Source organism: Pholcus phalangioides, unplaced genomic scaffold, assembly GCF_987345545.1.
Source record: "Pholcus phalangioides strain wild (caught in Gottingen) unplaced genomic scaffold, Ppha-v1.0 ptg000020l_1, whole genome shotgun sequence".
NCBI lineage: Eukaryota > Metazoa > Arthropoda > Arachnida > Araneae > Pholcidae > Pholcus > Pholcus phalangioides.
The window spans coordinates 4,963,489-4,985,925 of record NW_028301613.1 but is presented as its reverse complement, the minus strand read 5'-3'; the positions used below and the strand labels follow the sequence as shown (position 1 = coordinate 4,985,925).

The 22,437-nt window shown below is 42.5% G+C and overlaps 2 protein-coding genes across 3 annotated transcripts; one reads left to right on the top strand and one right to left on the bottom strand.

Annotated features, from left to right (window-relative positions):
- Window positions 1–845: 845 nt before the first annotated feature.
- Window positions 846–20,597, top strand: LOC149070813 (putative Ras-related protein Rab-33). Of its 2 annotated transcripts, none has more exons than XM_089248336.1 (3): window positions 846–1,058; window positions 5,800–6,017; window positions 16,113–20,597. In XM_089248336.1, exons 2-3 carry the CDS (start codon window positions 5,823–5,825, stop codon window positions 16,563–16,565), a joined length of 648 nt encoding a protein of 215 aa, XP_089104462.1. In that variant the 5' UTR covers window positions 846–1,058; window positions 5,800–5,822; the 3' UTR covers window positions 16,566–20,597. The 2 variants fall into 2 exon arrangements, with proteins under 2 accessions (XP_089104462.1, XP_089104461.1); XM_089248335.1 differs by having other exon boundaries at window positions 846–1,063.
- LOC149070814 (histone-lysine N-methyltransferase SETMAR-like) lies at window positions 1,746–2,714 on the bottom strand. The gene has a single exon (XM_089248811.1). It carries the CDS (start codon window positions 2,712–2,714, stop codon window positions 1,746–1,748), a length of 969 nt encoding a protein of 322 aa, XP_089104937.1.
- Window positions 20,598–22,437: the final 1,840 nt, after the last annotated feature.

Genomic DNA, 22,437 nt, shown 5'->3' with positions numbered 1-22,437 from the left:
GCACTGGTCACATGCTGTATTAATGTTCGTTGTTTCGATTATTGGGTCGCCCTTCGCTGTGTATTTCACAGCCTGTAGATCTTTCGATGATCGAAAGCCTTCAGATAATGCCTGGCTGAAGACTTTCGGTTTCGATTTCGGAAACTTGGTATCAATCGGAACCAACATGATATGAAACGTAGAAAATCCTAGAAAGTCAGGTTTTTTTTTAAAAATATCCATATGTGAATGATTGGTTTGGAAAACACATGGGTCATCCACTTCCATGTTTGTATTTTTTGATGTATCACCACATTTCTTATCTATCATAAAATAAATTTCTAGTTGAGAGCAAACGAAAGGGGAGAGAGAGAAAAAAACCACAAAAAAACAAATTTGAATAAATACGATTCAGACAAAAACAAAAAAAATATTCTCTTTCAACAAAGGATAACCGGTTTTTCTCGCAGCGAACACTCGAGCGTCCTTCCCGTAACGTGGCTGAACGCCGAATCATCGCGTATAGTTGTCCTTTCACTGTTCTCTAAAAAATTATTTGGATCTTTTTTTGGTCAGCATAGTGGCGCGATCTGTTGGAAAATGATGTCACACTGATGGTGCACGCGCGAACGTCCTCCTTGCTCTCTTTTGAAATATGGCAACCTGAATGTCAGCTGATGTCCTGTTGGGAAAAAAAAAATGGGACATTTTTGAAAAAATAATAATATGGATGTGCAAGAATATAAGAATTTCTATAAAATAAGTGTCATATAATCACTCTGAATATTTTGGCAGGTGCTCTACAAAAAATTATTTTCATTGCGACTCAATTCATTATTTATTCTGAGTGGCAACACCACTAAAAGTTTAGCACTTAAGTTGAAAACTTTCCGTGTGTAAATATTTACAATTTCCTGTAAATTTGTTTTGATCGTGGAAATAACGTTGTTAGTCTCCACTACACTAGATGGAACCATAGTCGGTTATTTCTCCTCGTAGTCTTAAATAACTGCAAAAATTTACAATATTATTATCCCAATCAGTGGTGTAAAAAAAAAATTTCAATTCCAAATATATCAGTTGCGTAAGGGATTTTTTTTTTTCCTATTTCCTACACATAAATAATATCGATTCATTTTCAGTATTTAGTAGAAAGGGCTGCAAGGCGTGCTTGCACACCCCCCCCCACATCCTGAAACCGAGGCTGTTGGCACCCCTTTCTTCCCCCCCCCCTTTTGAAGCTTTGGTATGATCCCCCCACTTGGCGATTTTTGGCGACATTTTTCGCCATACAATGTGGTGTCGGAAAGCATCTAGAGGGCGTTTTCTCCAGAGTGGATGAAACATTGACTTTTGTAGAACCATTCGTTATTTGTATGGTTACTCGCTTATTCACTAGCTCATTCACCAATTCATTCTGTCACTCACTTACTCAATCACTTGATCACTCATGCACTTGTGACAAACTGTTGCCATGAATTTTCTATAAGCATGCCGACTTGGTGACTTTTTTTTTCGTGCCGAATCTGTCTTTTCTAGTTTTGGCAACTCTTTATCTACCCCGCATAAATTATCCCAGTATTTTATTAATAAAATTATTGTGTACAATTTTTCATAGTTTTCCCGCATTTCTGATATATAAGGGGTGATCAAATGAAAAGGTACGAAACGACACGGCGGGTACAAATGTAGACTTTATTCAAAATATACACCATAGGCCTGAGCACAACGATCCCACTGATGAAAAGCTGCAGGATTCCTTGTTTCTAGAATTCCTGTGGCCGTGACGAGACCCAGTCCTTCACAGCGTCCTTGAGTACGTCGTCCGAGTTGAAGCGCTTCCCTTTCAGGTGTTTCTTCAGTGGACCAAACACATGGAAATCGCAGGGCGACATGTCCGGACTGTAAGGCGGATGGTCCAACGGCTCCCACTTGAACTTGGCCAGTTCCATGTGTGTGACTTTGGAGACGTGTGGACGCACGTTATCATGGAGCAGAACCACACCCTTCGTGAGCAGCCCTGGTCTTTTGTTCTTGATGGACCTGCGTAGGCGTCGGAGTGTCTCACAGTACACATCAGAGTTAATGGTTTTTCTGTGTTTGAGGAATTCCACAAGTAGCGGACCTTGAACGTCGAAAAAGACGGTGAGCAACACCTTGCCTGCTGACGGCACGGCTTTGAACTTTTTAGGGGGAGGTGACGATGAATGCTTCCACTGCATGCTGTCCCGCTTTGTCTCTGGCTCGTAGTGATGGCACCAGGTCTCATCACCTGTGACGATCCGCTCCATGAAAGCGGGGTCTTCCTGATACCGAAACAGATGTTGGAGTGCTAGCCCCATACGCAGTTCCTTTTCCCAAGCGGCGCACACCTTCCGATATCGCAACCTGTCGTGAACAATTGTCCACACGGTTCCATAGCTGACATCCACCTTCACCGCCAACATTCGCAATGTGACACGCCGATCACTTCTCACTAGGTCGTCCACCTTGTCGATGAGATCGCTCGTGATGACAGTGTTTGCCTGGCCTGGTCTCGGGTCATCACCCACACTCTCGCGGCCTGCACGAAAACGGGCTCCCCATTTTCTGACAGACTTGTCAGAGACACATTTCTCCCCGTAAACTATCACCATCCGGCGATGAATAGCTGCTGGTTTCTCACCTTCCGCTGTCAGAAATCGGATAACACCTCGCTGCTCCTCAATCGTCGAATTTTGCAACACGAACACCATCTTGTCCTCATACAGACTGCCGCATCATTTGGATGCCGCTTTTGATAAGAGCCTCTGCTCTCTCCTGCGCATGCGGGCGCCCGCGCATGCTCCGATCCCAGTCAGAGACTCCAATCGCATCCCGAGATGTCTCGCTACGTTCTCCCATGGCGGAATATGCAATATTTAACTGTTACGTTTTTACGTCGTTTCGTACCTTTTCATTTGTGATCACCCCTTATATATTTTGATTGATATCGCACATTAGATGCAGGTACCTTGTTGAATTTCGGGACAACAGAAGTGAAAGCTGTATATCCGAAGATGGTGTCACTTTCCGCTATTACTGCAAAGGTTTCAACAGTTGGTTGATACGAAGATAGATCCAGGAAAAAAAATCCTATTGGTCTCACAGGGAAACTAACCCACGTCCTCTCACTTGCAGAGTGAGCACACTAGGCTACCTAAGCCACTGAATCCTCTTTCCTTAGAGCTCATGTGCGCTAAACCAGCACTTCCTAGAGATATGCAGAAGGCCTCCACACACTACTCGGGAGATCAGTCAAGTGGTCCATCCTCATACTCAGAATATTCAGGGAAAAAAATTCCACTGCACATGCTAGTATTATCGTTGTGCAGAAAAGAAATGATCGGGCAAAAAGTTGGAGAGCTCTATGTCCCCACATCCAATCACTGTGCAGTGTTTGTTGTAAGCCAACCCAGAAGATTCTAACGGCAAAATAAGAAGATGTAACATCCCTTAATGGGGTCACGTGCCCGGTTTGAATTATCCAGTTAAAGGCAGACAACAAGCAGGAAACAAACAAACAAGTTGTTTTGTATCACTTCAAAAGGCTTTATTACAGTAACGGTTATTTTACATTTCTTATTTTATGGTTATTTTACATATTTAAGTTAGACTTCGTTCATTAAAACAATATTTTTTGCGTTAAAGTCAATTATTCTGACATCAATTTTAGTTATAAAAAAGCGTGGATCTCACCGCAGAAGTCCATGTCCATTTAGCCGGACATCACCTTTCTTCTCGCAGACCAAGAGATGCAAGTGCACTAGATACAATAGCGATGTAGATCACGTCGTTGGAACCAACCGAAGAACAATGTCCCAAGTTTCAGAGCGAGTCGTCAGCAGCCAGTTTTCAGGTAGACCTCCCAGCAATCATCAATGACAGTTCATCGGAATCCTCTCCAGCGTGGTCCAACTCCCCGGGTAAATGGCTTACATCCCACCAGGGACAGAGCCTGGACTACGACTGGCCTTTAAGTTCATCGGAGTCCAGCCAGTTGAACGTCGACGATAGAGGTACTGGACGTTTCTATAGCGTTAGACCAGAAGTTTCGTCACGAACCAGACCATTCAGGGTTTCATCTGCCAGAGGGCAACTAGTCACGGGTTGAACTGCAAGACTCTTTAATTGGTTATTTAGCTTTTATAAAAACATCTTCACCGGACCCGCCGGGAACAAGAATGGTAGTTATTTAGATCATATTATATTAAAATTTCATGACCATTCTTCCACCGGCAACACTCCATCTCTCGATAAAAAATTCAACAATTCACAAAAATAATTTGCATGCAAAACAAAGTCAAAAAATATTTCAAAATTCCTCAGTGGCAACGCTAAACATAATCGGGCGAGCTGGCTAGGCTCTCCGATCATGCCTGTTACGTCAAACACTGAAAAACACAAAAATAAAATAATTATTCCGGCGGAAGTCTGCAGCCAACCGCCAAAACAGGTAAGTAAAAATTACAATAACATTATAACAAGACGATGTGATATCTTCCCCGGGAGAATCCCCAAACTAAATAATTATTAAGCATATGTCACATGAGAAATAAATTTTGATGGGACATCAGCCGCCCGACCTTGGTTCCGCCCTCGTCAAACGACCGCAAGACCCCACCCTATGGCCGTAGGACTAAGCAGACTTTCTGGCTCGTGACGGTATACCAGCAGAACTTCTGGATGGTTTCCGGTAGCTGAGCGGTCCCTGGGGCTTAAACATGACTATTTCCCACATAACAATTTAACAACAGTAATGGAGAAGGACGTTATCCTGATCCGTTGCAAAGAAACGAAACAGATACTGTGGTTTTCAAAACATGGCTAAGTAGTCTTATCAGATTACCTTCATGACGTTACAGATGAACTTGGCAACCTGTACGGAAACCTTCTATCTCTAGGAGGTGCTGGCTGAGCAGGGTTGTACGTGAATAGCCAGACCTAACTTGGGCCAAAGTTCACAATCACTGCCTCCAGATGGCGACTTATTCGAAGACAATGTAACTTTCTGCTATTACTATGAAGCTTTTGCCCACTGGCTGATGTGAAGATAAACCCGGCAAAGAAAATGAAATTGCCATTGTGGAAAAACGAACTTACATTCTCTCACTTGCCGAGTGAGTGCTCTAGATCGCCATACTAAAAAGTCACAGAATCCTCTATCCTTAGAGCTCATGTGTGCTGAATTGGGGCCATACATGGACAGCTGGGATTAACTCAGGCAAAAGCTCACAATTTCTGACACTGCCACCAGATGGTTGTTTATCCGAAGATGATGTCACTCTCCACTATTACTTCAGAGGTTTGAACAGCTGGTTGATGCGAAGATAAGGCAAGGTTCCCCACAAACTAATTTCTTTTACCCCGAATTTTTTCTTTTTTATCTTTATCTTTGTATAAGCCAGTTTTCGAAACCTTTGTAGAAGCAGCTTGTAAGAATCAAAATGGGTGAATTGAACATGATTGTTATAAACGAGAGATACTGCATTAATTTCTTTTGTACCAATCTTTAATGTCTACAATGTTAAAAATGTTTGGCAATTGAAAATCGCCAAGAGGGAAAAACCTGGGATTTTGGCAACAATCTCTCTCTACTGAATCTTAGCTGCCAAAAAATTTTTTTTTAGAAGACCTTGTGCATCCTTGTCACCTAGATCGACATGCAACAAAAATTTAGAAAATTTTGTCTCCTCCCGAGAACTTGATTCAGTAATCACAAGTGGATAATTTTAGCAATCGATTTGTATCAAGCCCGAGATTCATCAAACGCTACTCTAAATTATGAATTTGTATTTCTAGAAGGAGCAACTGACTGCTGAGAAATGGGACCGGAAACCAAGACAGAATCAAATGAAAGTGAGACAAAGTTCAAGGTCATTGTGCTCGGCGAACCAAACGTTGGGAAGACTTGCCTAACATTCAGGTTCTGCGACAACGATTTCCCCAAGTCGGTTTGCGCCACTGTCGGTTTTGATTTTCGTGAGAAGACAGTCAAAGTTGACGGGAAGGATGTGAAGGTAAGTAAAGAATCAGTTCGGGAAATTTTGTAAGGGGGGAATACAACAGTTATTAATATTATCTGTCCAAATGTTCCAACTGAAGCCCATGGCGATGCGATCCTTGGCGTTGATCATCGACTGAAATATTTTTCAGAGGCTGAACATAAGAACCTTCAAAGGAGTCCGAGAAGGCTTTTTATCTGATCTTTTTTTTGTGCCAGAAGTGTCGAACCATACTCAGTAATTTTGTTGACCACTCATTCCACTAATTTGTTGTTCTGGGCTATATCCAGCTAAGCCCCTTCACTGAAAATATACCTTGGTCGCTAAACTACTCTATTTGTCACTCACACACTTGCACACTTTCTTAGTAACTCTTTTGGTCTTCCACTGACCTGGTCCCTGGCTCTTATGTTTTTCTCATGATTACACACTCTCTAGGTCAGTCTTTTGATCACATACTGACCTGGTCCCTTGCTCTCAAAGTCACTTTTTGGTCTTTCATTGAATTTATCCCTGGCTCTCTAGGTTATCTTTCTTTAGGTCACTCACAGACCTGGTCCCTTGCTCTCTAGGTCACTTTTGTGGTCTTTCAATGATGGTCCCTTGCTCTCTGCTTTTTTCTCATGCTTACACACTATAGGTCTTGCTCTCTTGGTCATTCTTGTAGTGTTTTAATGACCTGGGCCCCTTTGCTCTCTAGGTAATTCAGACCTGGTCCCTCGTTCTCTAGGTCACTGTTTTAGTCTTTCAATGATGTCCTCCCTCTGTTTGTAGGCCTATTCTTTTCACTGTTTACTGACCTGGTCCCTTGCTCTCTAGGTCACTTTTGTGGTCTTTCAATGATGGTCCCTTGCTCTCTGCTTTTTTCTCATGCTTACACACTATAGGTCTTGCTCTCTTGGTCATTCTTGTAGTGTTTTAATGACCTGGGCCCCTTTGCTCTCTAGGTAATTCAGACCTGGTCCCTCGTTCTCTAGGTCACTGTTTTAGACTTTCAATGATGTCCTCCCTCTGTTTGTAGGCCTATTCTTTTCACTGTTTACTGACCTGGTCCCTTGCTCTCTAGGTCACTTTTGTGGTCTTTCAATGATGGTCCCTTGCTCTCTGCTTTTTTCTCATGCTTACACACTATAGGTCTTGCTCTCTTGGTCATTCTTGTAGTGTTTTAATGACCTGGGCCCCTTTGCTCTCTAGGTAATCCAGACCTGGTCCCTCGTTCTCTAGGTCACTGTTTTAGTCTTTCAATGATGTCCTCCCTCTGTTTGTAGGCCTATTCTTTTCACTGTTTACTGACCTGGTCTCTTGCTCTCTAGGTTACTGTTTTGGTTTTTCACTTACCTGAGTCCTCGACCTCTAGGTCACTCTTTTGGTCTTTCAGTGGCCTGGTTCTCTAGATCATTCTCATGCTTACACCAGGCCCGTCATTTGGGGGGGGGGGGTCGTGGGGAGCCGTTACCCCCGGCTTTGGAAAACGTTACATACATTGAGTACATTTTCTTTGTCCCTCCAGGAAAAGATTGTAATGGATCAATTTTTGAATTTTTATTTTACTGTTTTGGTTTTTCACTGAGCTGGTCCCTCCATCTGTAAGTCATTCTTTCATTGTTCACTGACCTGGTCCCTTGCTCTCTTAGTTACTGTTTTGGTTTTCTACTTATCTGGGTCCTTGCTCTCCAGGTTACTCTCATGCTTACACTGTCTCAGTCCATCCCTTGCTCTTTAAGGTCATTCTTTTCATCTTTCACTGACTTGGTTCCTGTCTAGATCACTCTCATCCTTACACGCACTCAAAAATTAGTGGCTGTCTCTTTTAGAAGACTGCGGCCTGGTCAATTTATTTTCCTAAGTGGAACGTCCGGTCATACACACGACTAACAGAAAGTAAATGGGGGGGGGGGGGGGGGTTGAATGAACAGACAAATCACTCACGGCCCAGTTTAACTCATGTCAGGGCCTGACCTGCGACTCGGCAGTTGAGAAGCACTGCTCTAGACCGGACTTATGGACAATGAGGCTTTTTGGATCACATGATATTTCCCTCTTTCTTGAGGGACATACAAGGTAACCAATATGGCAACTTCATGTGCGATTCATGAAAGAAACAAATCTAAATTGACCCTTAGCGCTCCGCACATTTTTGTACCACTGCCTACCAGCAACTCCGGCCCATTTTTGCAGCGGAACGAGTGAAACGGAGTCTTATTTTAAGTGAGAAGAATTACACGTGCTTGTGAATGTTTTTAATTTAAAAACATCCTAAACTATATGGATTGATGCAATTGGATAATATGAGACAATACGGAGACATTAATTCTCATTTTCCCTCTTGAGAAGATATAAATAAAAAGTTGAAATTAATGTTATTGCATGGATATCCACCTCAAAAGTGGGTCTGGCTCATTATTTTATATTTAATTTTCTAGGTTTCGTATCTCTAAGCGAGCTCAATATTTCGAAAACCAAAGATTCAATTCAATTTTTTAAATTATTGATGTGGCGGAAAAGGGGAAAACCTTACTAAATTTCCGCATTTTTACGCTTAAAATCGGAAATTTTAACATTAATCTCTATGGGGATCATCCACTGTACGTCCCTCAGTAGTGATGCTGGTGATGATTATGACGTCTATTCGAAAAGCCTCATTTGTGAAGCCAATTCACGCGGGAACACACATCGTACGTCGCCATCGTCGCTGACAGCTTGGATGTTTACGCAATCGCATGCTGTGAGCACTTTAACTTCTCAAGATCGGTCAGCGATAGTCACATAAGTCCCGATTTCGTTCTTTTCGGGAGAGCTGTCAGAACCATGTATATAATAACTGTAAATTTCAGTTTTATGTAAAGTCAATGTCCTCACTTTATTACGAAATTTTGTATATTGTATCGCATCGTACTTTCGCTATCAGCAATATGTCTGTCACTAATGCCGAGGGTGCCGCTGCTCGAATCGATCGTACAGAGGTCCAGGGGTGCAAGAGCTGCGCCAATTGCGCCAAACTGCGCCGAAACGGTTCTCTTGCTACATGGTGCGCCAAGGCGCCGAATCCCTGCGCATTTGCGCCAATTCTTGTTTGTGGTTCGCGGAGGTACCGCTAATGCACTGTAGTACGTCAAATACCCTTAATTAAGCAAAAATTCGCATGAAAATGATGTTCACGGGACACGTTCTTTCCGAGACACGGAAAAAGATACGGGGGGGGGGGGTTAGAAACTTCAATTTTATTTTCACTTCCCACCATCTACCACAATCGAGTTATCTCGTGACCTTGGAAAGTAGTTATACTACCTTGAAGTATAAAGTCCTGTACTGTTATTGGTATAACTGGCGGGCTATCAAAGTCCCTGAATAAATATGCCGAATTTTCCGATTTCGGAGACCGTTTTTTCTCCTGCTATATACTGAAAATAACGGTAATTTCGCGGCTGCCAATCTGCGTTCTAAGACGGCATGCATCGAAAAGAGGATTGGTTTACTCGTTTAAATTACCGAAATTTTTCGGAGATCGTTGGGAAAAAATAGAATGTAAAAATTCCATCTAAAATATTCATAGTTTTGTCATCTAGCCACTATGCGGTCATGTGGTTATCATCGGCGGTTGCCGATCGTAACAATTTCACATCGCGAAAATCCGGATTTGGCGAACGGGGCCGGCTTGAGCGAAAAAAATCTCTACCCATGCAGAACCTTTTTTTTTTTTGGCGCTACTGACCACGTTTTTTTTGGTTGACAAACCTTTTTCACCCTTTCAACTCCATTTGGCACCCCTCCTTGAGCGGCGCCCAATATGGCCGCACGGTCCGCCACTGCATTGGTGGGGGAGTGGCATGCTCTTAACAACAGTCAGAGGAAGGAGTTTGTACTAGGGCATGCTCATTTTACATAACTTCTGTGAGATACCTAATATATATTAATGTCCTACTTTTCCAAAACATGTTGGAGAGAATGAAATATTTGCACCCTTTCTTGTTTTTCGCACTCCCTCTCGTGCATTGCTGGGATGGTACATTACTCCCTCACGTATTGCTGGGATGTTGTTTAACATTGTATCACCAACAGAACTATTGATTATGTGTGATGAATGGGTTGTACTACAATCCAAACAATTACAAGAAGTGAAATCAGTTCAGAGAATAGATAGATAGATATTGGGCAGACATATTCAAACTTTGTAACTTTGAAAGCTGCCCAAAGTTCAAAATTTTGCCAGTTTTGGTGAAGACTTTTTTATCTTCAGCACATGGTAACACAGACAGTGAAAAAGAGTTCATTGTTAACAAATAAATAAAAGTCTGTTCGAACATTGAAAAATCTGTCCTTGCAATTCTTTAATGTTTAATGGAATAAGACATACAAAATCTTATGTTCAAGGGCATAAAAAATTGGAAAAAAATATTCATTGAGATGCTGTACTTCTGAAAGCGAATCGTGATTTGTAATCTATTAACATGCTATTAGGTTGAGAAATTCTTTAAGTAAATAAGGTATTTATATTTTTCTCATTTTTTGCATTTTGCTTTTAAATTTAATAATCCCTTTAAATTCTGTGAGAAGCCAATTTTTTTTTTTTCACGGAAACTCTTATTATATTCTGCACGCACTTTTTTTGCTATATCAGGAGGAATAAGATTTTGGTGTTCAAGCAGCAGAAATTCTTGCTGCCTAGGTTTTCAGTATGCATGTTGCTTAATTTGAAAAGAGTAATAATTTGTATTCGTCATTTCAGTAATACACGTTTTATTAATGACAGATAAGATAATTCAGAAAAAATTTAAATGGCTTTTAATTTGTGAATGGAATTTATTTAGAATTATTTGTTTCAACCATTTTTGGCAAAACTTTTCACATTTCACAGAAAAATTACTCCTTATATTGCAGATATAGTTCGTGTTTAGTTCTGCTCCATTTTCAAAATTTCTGCTCCAAAAATGAAATTTGCTGCTCCGAAATGGATGAGGGGCACTTGCACCCCTGGAGGTCCCAAAAATGCCACCTTTTTTGGCGTCAAGAACATCGCTTTATGGTTTTCCCAAATCGAGGAGTCGTTTCTTTCATCAGGCATCACGAGAGACGAAACTAAATATGCCGCTTTCATCACCTCAATCAACGCAGATACTTTATCTCACGTTTCTGATTTCGTTTTCCAACCTCCGGAAACAAATAAATACGAGGCATTGAAACGAAGATTAATTCGCTTATTCCGAAGCCATACGAATACGTGAGCTTTTGGGGGAACCTACAGTTGGGCGACAGCTAACCGTCATTTCTGCTCCGTCAAATGCGAGAGTTGGTGCCGGGACGAAATCGGCGACGACTTTTTGAAGAACCTGTGGGCTCCTACTATGGATGCCTACGACCATTCAATCTATTCTTTCCGCCTCCATCAAGGAGTTGACCCAGCTTGCCACGCTGGCAGATGAAATCCGCGAAGTTGGCGTAGATCCGCGAGAGATTTTGCCTCTCATAACGGATTTGCAAAAACAAGTTTCCATATTTACAGAGCAGATTGATCGTCTAAAATTTCGACGCTCAAATGCAGAGATCCTCGCACTTCCTCGAAGTCGGGAAACGCGCGACAGCTGCCACTCAGCAGTCAGCGGGTGGTAGCTTACCTCTTTCCATAAGTCACAGGCTACACGTTTACGACAGGACCACAAAAATCGTCGATATTTGATCGATACTACTGGCAGTGACGTATCATGCGTTCCGGTAGGTCGCACAACTCGCAAAATCACAATCCACTCGAACCGTATGCCACAAATCAATCCAGAATCAAAACTTATGGTACCGAACTCATTAACTTAGACCTTGGGCTCAGGAGGTGCTTCCAGTGGAACTTTATCGTCGCGTAAGTAGCCGCTCCCATAATTGGTGCTGATTTTCTTCGACATTTCGGGCTCTTGGTCGATCTCAAAAAGAAACGGCTGGTCGACTCTATCACCAACCTCAGCAACTCCGGCATATTTCAAGCTTGTTCCCATTCTACTGTACGTGTGATTGACGACGACTCTCGCTACCATACAATTTTGAAGGAGTTTCCAGGGTTAACTTATCCATCTGAAACGTTTCGCTCTGTCAAACACAACACCGTTCATTATATTCAGACCACTGGCCCGCCTAGAAGGTTTAATCCACAGGTGCTTGACACAAACGAACTCGAGTACATGGTAGAACAGTACACTTGCAGGTCTTCCAAAAGCTATTGGGCTTTCCCGTTACACATCGTGACGAAAGCTAATGGTGCAATTCGTGCCGTCGGAGATTATCGACGACTGAATGTGCAAACCGTCCATGACCATTATCCGATACCTCATCTCCAGGACTTTTCACATGCTCTTCATGGTATGAACATCTTTTCAAAATTAGACATCTTATGCGCATACCACGCTATTCCAGTCAACGAACTGGACATTCAAAAAATCCGCTACCATCACTCCTGTTGGACTGTTTGAGTTTCCGGTCCTGAATTTCGGTCTGTGCAACGCTGACCAGTCGTTTCAACGTTTCATCAATGAAATTCTCCGTGACGTTCCGAACTGTTTCGCTTACCTAGATGACATACTCGTTTTTTCAGCCGATGAAGATTCGCGTGTATCCCATCTCCGACAAATTTTTACAGCTAGACCGATATGGTATAAAACTCAACGTATCCAAGTGCGAATTCGGAGTGTCGCTTTCATCAACGAATCAACTTTTGTTCCTCGGCCATAAGGTTTCCGCATTGGACCTCTACCCGAAAAAGTACAAGTTATCCTAGACTACCCGTTGCCGAAAACCATCAAAGATCTGAGACAATTTCTAGGACTTTTAAATTTTTATCGAAGGTTCTTTCCACACGCTGCATACAAACAAGCCAGATTAACTGCTTTTCTCAAAGGCTCTAACAAAAACGAAAAAAAGGATGTACCGCGGACAGAAGAAGATCGTCAGGCGTTCACACAAACCAAGCAGTAGTTAGCTCAGGTGACACTACTCGTGCACACTAATCCAGACGCTCAGACAGCCTTGTATATCGATGCATCGGATTATGCCATTTCAACAACTCAACAGCAATAAACTCGAGCCACTCTGGTTTTTTTGTCGAAAAAACTAAGTGAGGCAGAACAAAAGTATTAGCGGCTATGATCGAGAGAATTGCTCGCTGCATTCGCTGTTACGAAACATTCCCAATTCATGTTGGAAGGAAGGCAATTTCGCATACTCACAGACCACAGGCCATTAATGTTTGCCTTCAATCAAAAACCGGAAAAACTTCAGCTCGACAGACACTACAGCTTTCGTTCATTTCACAATTTAAGACTGACATTCGTTACGTGAAAGGTTCTGACAATCAGGTTGCTGATGCTCTCTCCCGAATAAATGCGATCGAACTTTCCAGCCAAATCGATTACGAAGCAATTGCTCAAGCACAGACGACCGATCGAATTCTTCACTGCAGCTTCAGAAGTTTCTACCTGGAACTTCAGCCGAAGTTTTATGCGACATTTCCGACGGAAGAGTCAGACCGTATATACCAAAGGACTTTCGACTACGAGTCTTCAAGGTAACTCACGGACTCTCGCATCCAAGAGTGAAAGAAACGCAACGCGCGCGCGACTCATCATTGAACGCTTCATCTGGCCGCCGGTCAAAAAGGACTGTAAAACATGGGTGACACCATGCATACTAATGTCAACTGAAGAAAGTGCAACGACTCCGGTACATTCTTGCTACCGAACGCACGGTTCGACCACGTACACATCGATATCATCAGACCACTTCCACCAAGCCAGGGGCAAACGATACGCAATAACAATAATTGGCAGATTCACACGCTGGACGGAAGTTGTGCCTGTCGCAGATATCTCGGCGGAAACCGTTTCAAGATCTTTTGTGTCAACTTCGGTTTCCCGATTCATCGTACCTAGCAGAAACACCACGGACAGTTCGAGGCACAGTTATTCCAAGAACTGGCGCAGCTGCTAGGAATACAGAAAAACTTCGAACGACATCATTTTATCCTCAAGGCAACGGCCTGGTCGAAAACTTCCATCGGCCACTAAAAGCAGCTCTGAAATGCCAACTCACCGACCAATGGGTGGATGGATGCCTTACCAATTGTTCTCCTTGGCCTCCGTTCAACCTATCGACCCGAACTCGGGGCCACATGCGCGGAACTGCTCTATGGTGCCACACTGCGATTGCCCGCAGAGTTCTTGGTTCCGAGTACCGAGCAGCCCACGGATCCACCAACATTCGCTGCACAACTAGCGAACACCATGCGTAAGGGTACGTCCATAGTGCACCGCTTCTTGCTTTCTTGCTTAAACCGCGGCAGTTGTAGAAGGCGAGATGACCTCGCGCGATTCTAGCCGGTGGTGGTTATAGTGCACCGCTCGCGGGAGCGTCTGCTTGCATGAGCAGTTGGTATCATAGAGCTATCACGTGGGGATCTATTGTGTTTTTGTTGACAACAAAAAATACGTACATGAAATGAATAGGACTCGCCTTGAAGTTGCAATAGGTTTAGTGTAATCGCTAATTATAGTTAATTAATTAATTGATGATAAATCAGCGATTTCGCTTTTAGTGCCACAACAAATTTTCGATTAGAAAAACGAGAATTAATCGTTACAAAATTCCGTTTGATTTAGTTTTATCGTTAATTAGTTTATATTAATGATAAAACTAAATCATGATCGATAATTAACTAATGACGATAAAACTAAACTGGCCGATAATTAGTTAATTAACGGCAAAATCCGTTGGATTTCGTTTTTCGTTAATTAGTTAATCAACTTAATTAGTTAATTAACGAATTAACGCTAAAACGAAATCCAACGGTATTTTGATTAATTAACGATTTCGCTTATTATGTCATAACTAATTAACGATTAGTATTAGCAACAATTATCCGTCACAAAAACTCCGTTGGATTCAGTATAATCGTTAGTTAACCTTAATTAATGATTAATCACCGATATCACTTTTATTATGTCATATCTAGTTAACGATTAGTATTGACAATAATTAATTATCACAAAAACTCCAATAGGATTCACTATAATTGTTAATTTTCCTTAATTACTTGATGATTAACGATTTTGCTCTTATTATGTCATAATTAATCAACGATTAGTCAATCAACTCCGTCGATTTACTATTCCACTATAAAACGAACACTTAGAGGAAAGTATCCGTTTTAAAGTGCAAGCGGTGAGCCGGTCAAGCGAGAAAAAGAAATAACAATTTATTCCGGTTAAAGCGGGTGAAAGCAGTTTCAGCCGGTAAAAGCAGGTAGGCGGGCGCACTATGGTCGCCCCAATGAGTTTTCACGATCTATTTTCAGCCGCGATAAAGCGAGTAGCGAGAAGCGGTTCACTATGGACGTACCCTAATATTGCGCCCGTTCCTACTGCTAACCACAATAAAAACTGAAGGTTTTTGAAGGAAAACACTTCAGACATCGACTGACGTGTTTGTGTGCAGAGATGCCGTGAAGCCTCCGCACCAGTGCGCCTATGATGGCCCATTTCAAGTCATGCAGCGGACGCCCAAATACTTCGTGCTACGGATTAAAGGTAAGCATGAAACGGTGTCTATAGACCGACTAAAGCCAGCATTTCTGCTGCAGGAACATGTGCTACCAGAAAACTCTCAGCCCGTGACAACGACCACTGAACCTACCACTCGTAGTGAGAGAAAAGTCGGATTCCCCTGATCACTGTAAATCGCGACTGAAGTCATAATGGGAGGGGGGGGGGGGTACTGTGGGGTCTGCCGTCAAGTAAAAACCCGACAGATGGCAGCACAAATGCCATGGCAGAAGAAAAAGTCTTTCTGTGCGGACACAATATATTCTGTAGACGACACCACTAATCTACGAACATTTATAGTAGTTCGGTCCTCGACCGTTGAGTTCGTCATGTGCCATCGACGCCGTCGCATTTATCGTTCTTTGTAAATATGTTTAATAAATATTAATATTTATTCCCGTACCAGTCTCGCTCCAGCCTCTTTGCCAAACCCCGAATATTTCATTATTGCATGCGTCTCGTTAGAATTTTTTTTTTTCAATAAGAACCAATGAAGAGTTTCCATAGCATAATTTTTTTTCCACCCGTTTTGCAGATACAGATCTGGGACACGGCAGGTCAGGAACGCTTCCGACACGGCGTCACCGCGCATTTCTTCAGGAACGCAGACGCCGTGATGTTCGTATTCGACGTAACGAACAACAGCTCCCTGCTGAACCTGCGTCACTGGATAGAAGAGTGCTCGGAACACGGTCTCAATCCGGACACCGCACCGTGCGTCATCGTCGGCAACAAGTGCGACGACAAGGCGAGGCGTGCGGTCACCTTGAACTCCGCCATGATGTTCGCGGACGCGCACAGGATGCCGGTGTTCGAGACCTCCGCGAAGGAGGACGAGGAGTACAACAACATCAATTCGATCTTCGAGACCATTGCTTACAAACTCGTCAACGAGAAGAGGAACGGCGGGAAGAGTGCTGCGATCGGCTTCAAGTTGGGCGGTCAAGTCGTGGCGGTTGAATCGAGCTCTTGGTGCTGCTTGTTTTGAGAAGAATATGGTCAAAACACTCGCGCATATTATTGTTAACGAACCAATTCAGCTAGATTAGACTCAGCGTGTGTGTGTGTGTGTATTGTACATAAAACATGTAATTGCTACAAAAATGTGTGTATCTCGGAGAACCGTATTTATAGTTGCGAAAGCTTCATGATTGAAATTTGTTTTTTCCTTTCAGGCATTTATAAAATATCCCATAGGTGGCTAATCTTTTTACCAACCACGGCCACTCCCGCTGCAGATTTTTTTACCCCATAGATGGATTTGCATGTCCTTTCCCCTTCACCCACAGCTTTATATTATGCGCACTTACACACCAATATCTATGGATCATTTAGTGGTCCCTTTAGAGATTTCGAGAGGATGGGGGTGCACTTTTATGAGATAACACTTAATTTATTGTCTTTAAATTATTGTATGCTGAATATATGCTTCTGTAAAGGGGTCCATGGCCTTCATGTTACTGAGAAAACGGGGAGGGGGTACCAGGCCCTCATCACGGTAGCGTCAGGGCCGTGGGTGCTTTCACTATAATTGGTAGCACACTTCCGAGCAACCCCCAGAATATATTTAGATATAAAAATTTCCCGTATAAAGCTTAGATCGATAGCCCACGGGTTTGAAACATTTCCAAAGCTCCTGTCTTATCGTTGTAACGGGTCCATGGGAACACGGGTTGAGAACTCGTGATGTACTGAATTTTATTCTATAGAAAGGACTGCGTGAGTGAACTTCATTTTACTCGTGGGAAGTTGGGGAGGGGGAGAGCAAGAACCCTGATGTTCTTATTCGTCTTATTGATGTAAAAGGTCTGCGGGACATGAAAATATTAAGAACTCCTGATTTTGAACATTAATCTGTAAAACGGCCTATGCAAGGATGACGTCACTCTCTGCTGCCATACGAAGGTTTTAACAACTGGCTGTTGCGAAGATATATTTTGGAAAGAGAGAAAATTCAACTGCCCCGGCGTTCGGTGCCTCTGTAGTCTTGTGGTCTACGGCATTCACCCGGAAAGTGAAAGGATATGGGTTCGATCCCCAACTTCCCCGCAGGGGCAGTTGAATTTTCTCTCTTTCCAAAATATATCTTCGCAACAGTCAGTTGTTAAAACCTTCGTGTGGCAGCAGAGAGTGTCGTCATCCTTGTATAAGTCGCCATCTAGTGGCAGCGTCAGAAGTTGTGAGCTTGGCCTGAGTCTGGTCCGGCCGTCCATGTACGGTCCCTTTCAGTGTACACGAGCTCCAAGGAAAGATTGAGAGATTCGGTGCTTCTGTAGTCTAGGGCGTTCACCCGGAAAGTGAAAGGACGTGGGTTCGATTCCCCGCTGGGACAGTTGAATTTTCTCTCTTTCCAAAATATATCTTCGCAAAAGTCAGTTGTTAAAACCTTCGAAAGGACTTACTGGCAGAGGGGAAGGGGTTTCTTTTGGCCTCCATCTTATCAACTTCAAGGGGCAAGTGGAACACACAAAAGTGGAAGAACGATGTACTAAACATGATTCTGTTAACGGGTCTGTGGCTTTCATCTTACCGTGAAAAAAGTCTCTGGCCCTCATCTTATCAACGCAAAGGGTCTGTGGAAATGTGAAAGGTCAAGAACCGATATGCTGAGTATGACTCTGTAGAAGGATCTGTATCTTTCATCTTATTTTGAAATAAAACTCTTTGGCCCTCATCGTATCACCATGAAGGGTCTGCGGAACATGAAAGGAACTGATACGCTTAATATGATTCTGTTGAAGAAGGGGTTCTCGAACTTTTCCCACCCGAGGCACCCCTTTCCCCCTATTCAATGCTTCGGCTCCCTGGAGCTTTTTAATAAAAAATATTTTCCAAAAACCTTTGTCAGTGTCACCACTCTGTGACGCCCCTGAAAAAAGATTGGAGGCGCACAGTTTGAGAACCCCGTGTTAAATGGTCAGTGGCTTTCATCTTATTGTGAAAGAAGGGTCCGTGGCCATCATACTATCAGCATAAAGGGTATATGAAAACGTGAAAGGTTAAGAACTGATATGATTATGATTCTGTAGAAGGGTCTGCAGCTTTCATCTTATTGTAAAAATACACTCATGTCCATAAATTAAAGATAATGCCATCTCCGGCAAATAAAGGTTCAGAAACAAAACAAACGTTACTTATTCATAAAGCGCATTTATTAAACAAAAGATAAAGTACAAAAACGATGGTGTATGTATGATACCATTCATAAAAACTACGATTTTTGCTCCCTGGAGCAATTGTAAAAAATATCTCCTTCACAAAAACTTACTATTACATGGTTGGTATGATGGTTAATACATTGTATGTCTCCCATGCGATGAAATACAGTCCGTACAACGCCTAGGCATGCTGAGTATCAAATTATCGATGTGATCTTGGGGAAGATCACTCCACTCAGCAAGCAATGCTCTCCGAAGTTCCGGTACACATGTAGGAGGTGGTTGACGGGCTGCAACTCGTCGGACAAGCATGTCCCTTAGGTCATTCAGTGACCCGAATCTCTGCTCTTTTAGGTCACTCTTTTGGTCATTCACATACTCTCATTCTTTCTGAGTGACTTATGGTCACTCAGTGGTTGCACACTTTCATGCTCACTCTTTGGGTAGTTGTCCCTTGCCCTCCTTTCTAGCGTTCTAGTTTTCTTGACTGCTCATTCCTCAAATTTGCTGCCCTGGGCTATAGCCTGCTTTGACCACCACCCACTGTAAATATGCTTCTGCTCAAGCTAGCATTTGAAATAAGGTGAACTATTCCTGAGTGACTGGGCCCTGTGAGCCTTAATTATGTGGGGGGGGGGGGGTAGGCATCGGAATGGGCCTCATCGATATTCTCACGCACCTCTTGGCGAAAGATTAAGGGATACCAATCGGGGTTTATATTCAACATTCCAGATCTGAATACTGAATTACTTGATTTTTAAGACTCAATTACATTAGGCGAGTTTACTAGCTACTTACTGCTACAAAAGTCACTCTGTATAATGTTATCTAGTACACTTGTGCCGCTTGCTCTGCTAGTGCGAGTAAAGTTGCAGGGTGGGCTACTTTTCTCGCTACTTGCAGTGGTTTTTTGCCAGCCGCTGTGATGGTGGTCATAGTGACGGACTCACATCGCGAGGACCGGGGTTCTAACCTCGCTGTCACCACAGTGGTGGTCGGCTGAAGCTGTTTTTCTGTGGTTTCCAATATCGAGTTGCAAATGCGAGCTGCCTCCCCCAGCCCCGTTCAAAAGTCTCGGCACAGAGAGCAACCGACTTACAATGGTACAATTATTCAATCATTACACTTCACTCTTAAAAATATCGACGGCAGATGGCAGCACTACACATAACAAGCATTACACAGAAAGCAACTTCACGTTAAGTTCACAACACTTACACGCACATTCCGGCACTCACCAACTCGTTAGAAATCCCGTTGAGGAATGTGTAAGAGGTGCATATACGGTTGAGTAGTAGGGGTGGTCGGGTTTTTTTCCCGTATCCTGGATGCTATACCGGGTAGACTGCTTTTCTTTCTCTTCGCTCTGGCTCCCAACGAAACTGAAGGACGACAGTTAAAAAAAGGAAAGGGTAGAGGAACAAGATGCTAGTTCATCTAGTGAGCGATTTTACTAGTCGTGTGTGTAATTGAATCTCGCTACGCTAGTTGAAACCGGTCCTCTCGTCATCTGCTTTACTCATCCAATGTAATAGAACCTTTAGTGAACGTTTTCTGTTTTTTCTCTGCTGAAATGTCTGTAAAGACATACATGTTTTTTCAACATGAGGTGAACCCCCGAGTAGTTCATGTATTTGGGGGGGGAGCGCCCCCCCCTTTCGATCAGGCTCAAGGATGTTTCGTAAATTTGTGGATATATGCATTGTTTAAGTTACAGGGCTGCGTATTGCCCTATTATAATTTTTTTAGTTGATTCGTGAAGCTTTACTGTATACTGAGGCACCTGTATCTCATCAAGGACAAAAGTCTATTATATACATATTAAACTACTTTTTTGATTAAACGATTTGATACGTTCTTAATTTGTTGTTGTTTTGTATTTGTTCTGGATGATGTCTTTCACAAGCTCTCGAGATGGCGAAGCACGAAGCAATTTCAAAGACACCAAAGATTTGTTTTTCAGAACAGCTATTTAGGTACAAAGAGCGGCAGAAATCTTGTATTGTAAAATCTCTACAAAACTTTTCATAGTTCTGCTGCAGCGGTGCTTATATACAGAGAAGAAAGGTTTGAGAGAGTTCTACCATATTGATATCACCCTCGGCGTCGAGATGTCGCCAACTTATAGGTGCTGCCGTGGAATGCGCCAAGTTCGTCGTCAATTTGGTGAGATTTACAGAGAAATGCGTTAATGGCTATTTACCAGGCGAAAAAATTACATAATATATAAAATAACAGGTCCTGACTAATTGACTCACTGGCTGATTCATCATCGCCGAGCCGAAACCGCTCTGGAGCCATATTTATGAAATTTGGTCAGTAGACCATGGATTTAATACAGTCGAATCCCGTTATAACGAACTCCAAGAGACGGAAGAAATTAGTTCGTTATTACGAAATTTCGTTATAAAGGAATTCAAGGTATGTGCATGGTTCCTATGTAAACTTATCTGGGGGTTTAGAAAAGTGTTCGTTAAAACAAGATTTTCACTATAACGGTATTCGTTATAATGGGATTCGACTGTATATAGGGTGGCCTCGCCCTTCATCTCATCAACTATTTGTCGTAGAGGTAAGGTTTCAATTTGAAAAATGCTAAAAACGTGTCCAGAAACTACTCTGTTTCGGTTTTCAGAATGAAAATACAGTGTGTCACAAAATAAAAAAAAAATTGATTTTACATGGACACCCTGTCCTAAAAAACCCAATTGGAAAGTTGTTGCAAATTCAAAAATTTGCGAAAAGTTGTGAAAGAACATCGTAAACTAAGGGGGACAACGCCTCTTTCCCTCACCTATGCTGTTCTTTCCCAACTTGTCTCCGATCAGGACCGGACTTAGGGGAGGGGGGGGGGTGCAAAAGGTGCGGTCGCACCGGGCCGCAATTCTTCCAAAAGAAACCCATTTTCTTTCTCAGCAGATGTTTTGAAAACTTTTGATTAAAATTTAATTTTTTTTCCCATTAAACTATTATTGATTGTGAAAGGAGGCTTTCAGTTTCCAACAATATTATTTTTAGCATTATTAGGTATGGCAGTGGCTTATTTCTAAAAGAAAAAAGAGTGTGCGTTATGCAGACGGTCGCATTCTTTATCCCTGAAAAAAGTCTGGAGTTTCTTTCTGCCGTTAAAGAATAACATTATATTTACCAAAAAGAACATGCTTAGAGCATCAAACGAAAATGGAAACTAGATAAGATATCTAGCAATTTTTTCCCCTTGAAAACCTCCTTCCCCCTCTCGTTGGAGTTACCATCTGGTCTGCAGGTACCAATAGTGCGCACAAGGTGAATGTTTGTAGTTTCATTCGGCGATGCTTCCACTATTGATGTTCTGCCCCGGAGCGAGGCAACCTCGACTGTCCTCTGGAGTGTTAATTACATGCCTTCCTGGAAACTTCTAAACTGTCATGTTTCCCTAGGGAAGACGGATATACAATTGTGTAAATTCTGAATTCTGACAATTTTTACTACTGAGCTTACGAAAAGAAAAAAAAGTAAGACGTTTCTCTCTGATTTTTTTCCCCCGCAATCTAATTATTCACCTAGTGCATTACCAACATTAAGAGATATTTCGTTTCGTGAACAGAGCCGGATCTTGAATCCTGAGAACTACGCGGCCGCAAATGGCGCCAACTGAAAGGGGTGATTATTTTTTTTAAATCTCCAAAACATCATTCGCTTGCGCTTGAAAATTGTCCAGAA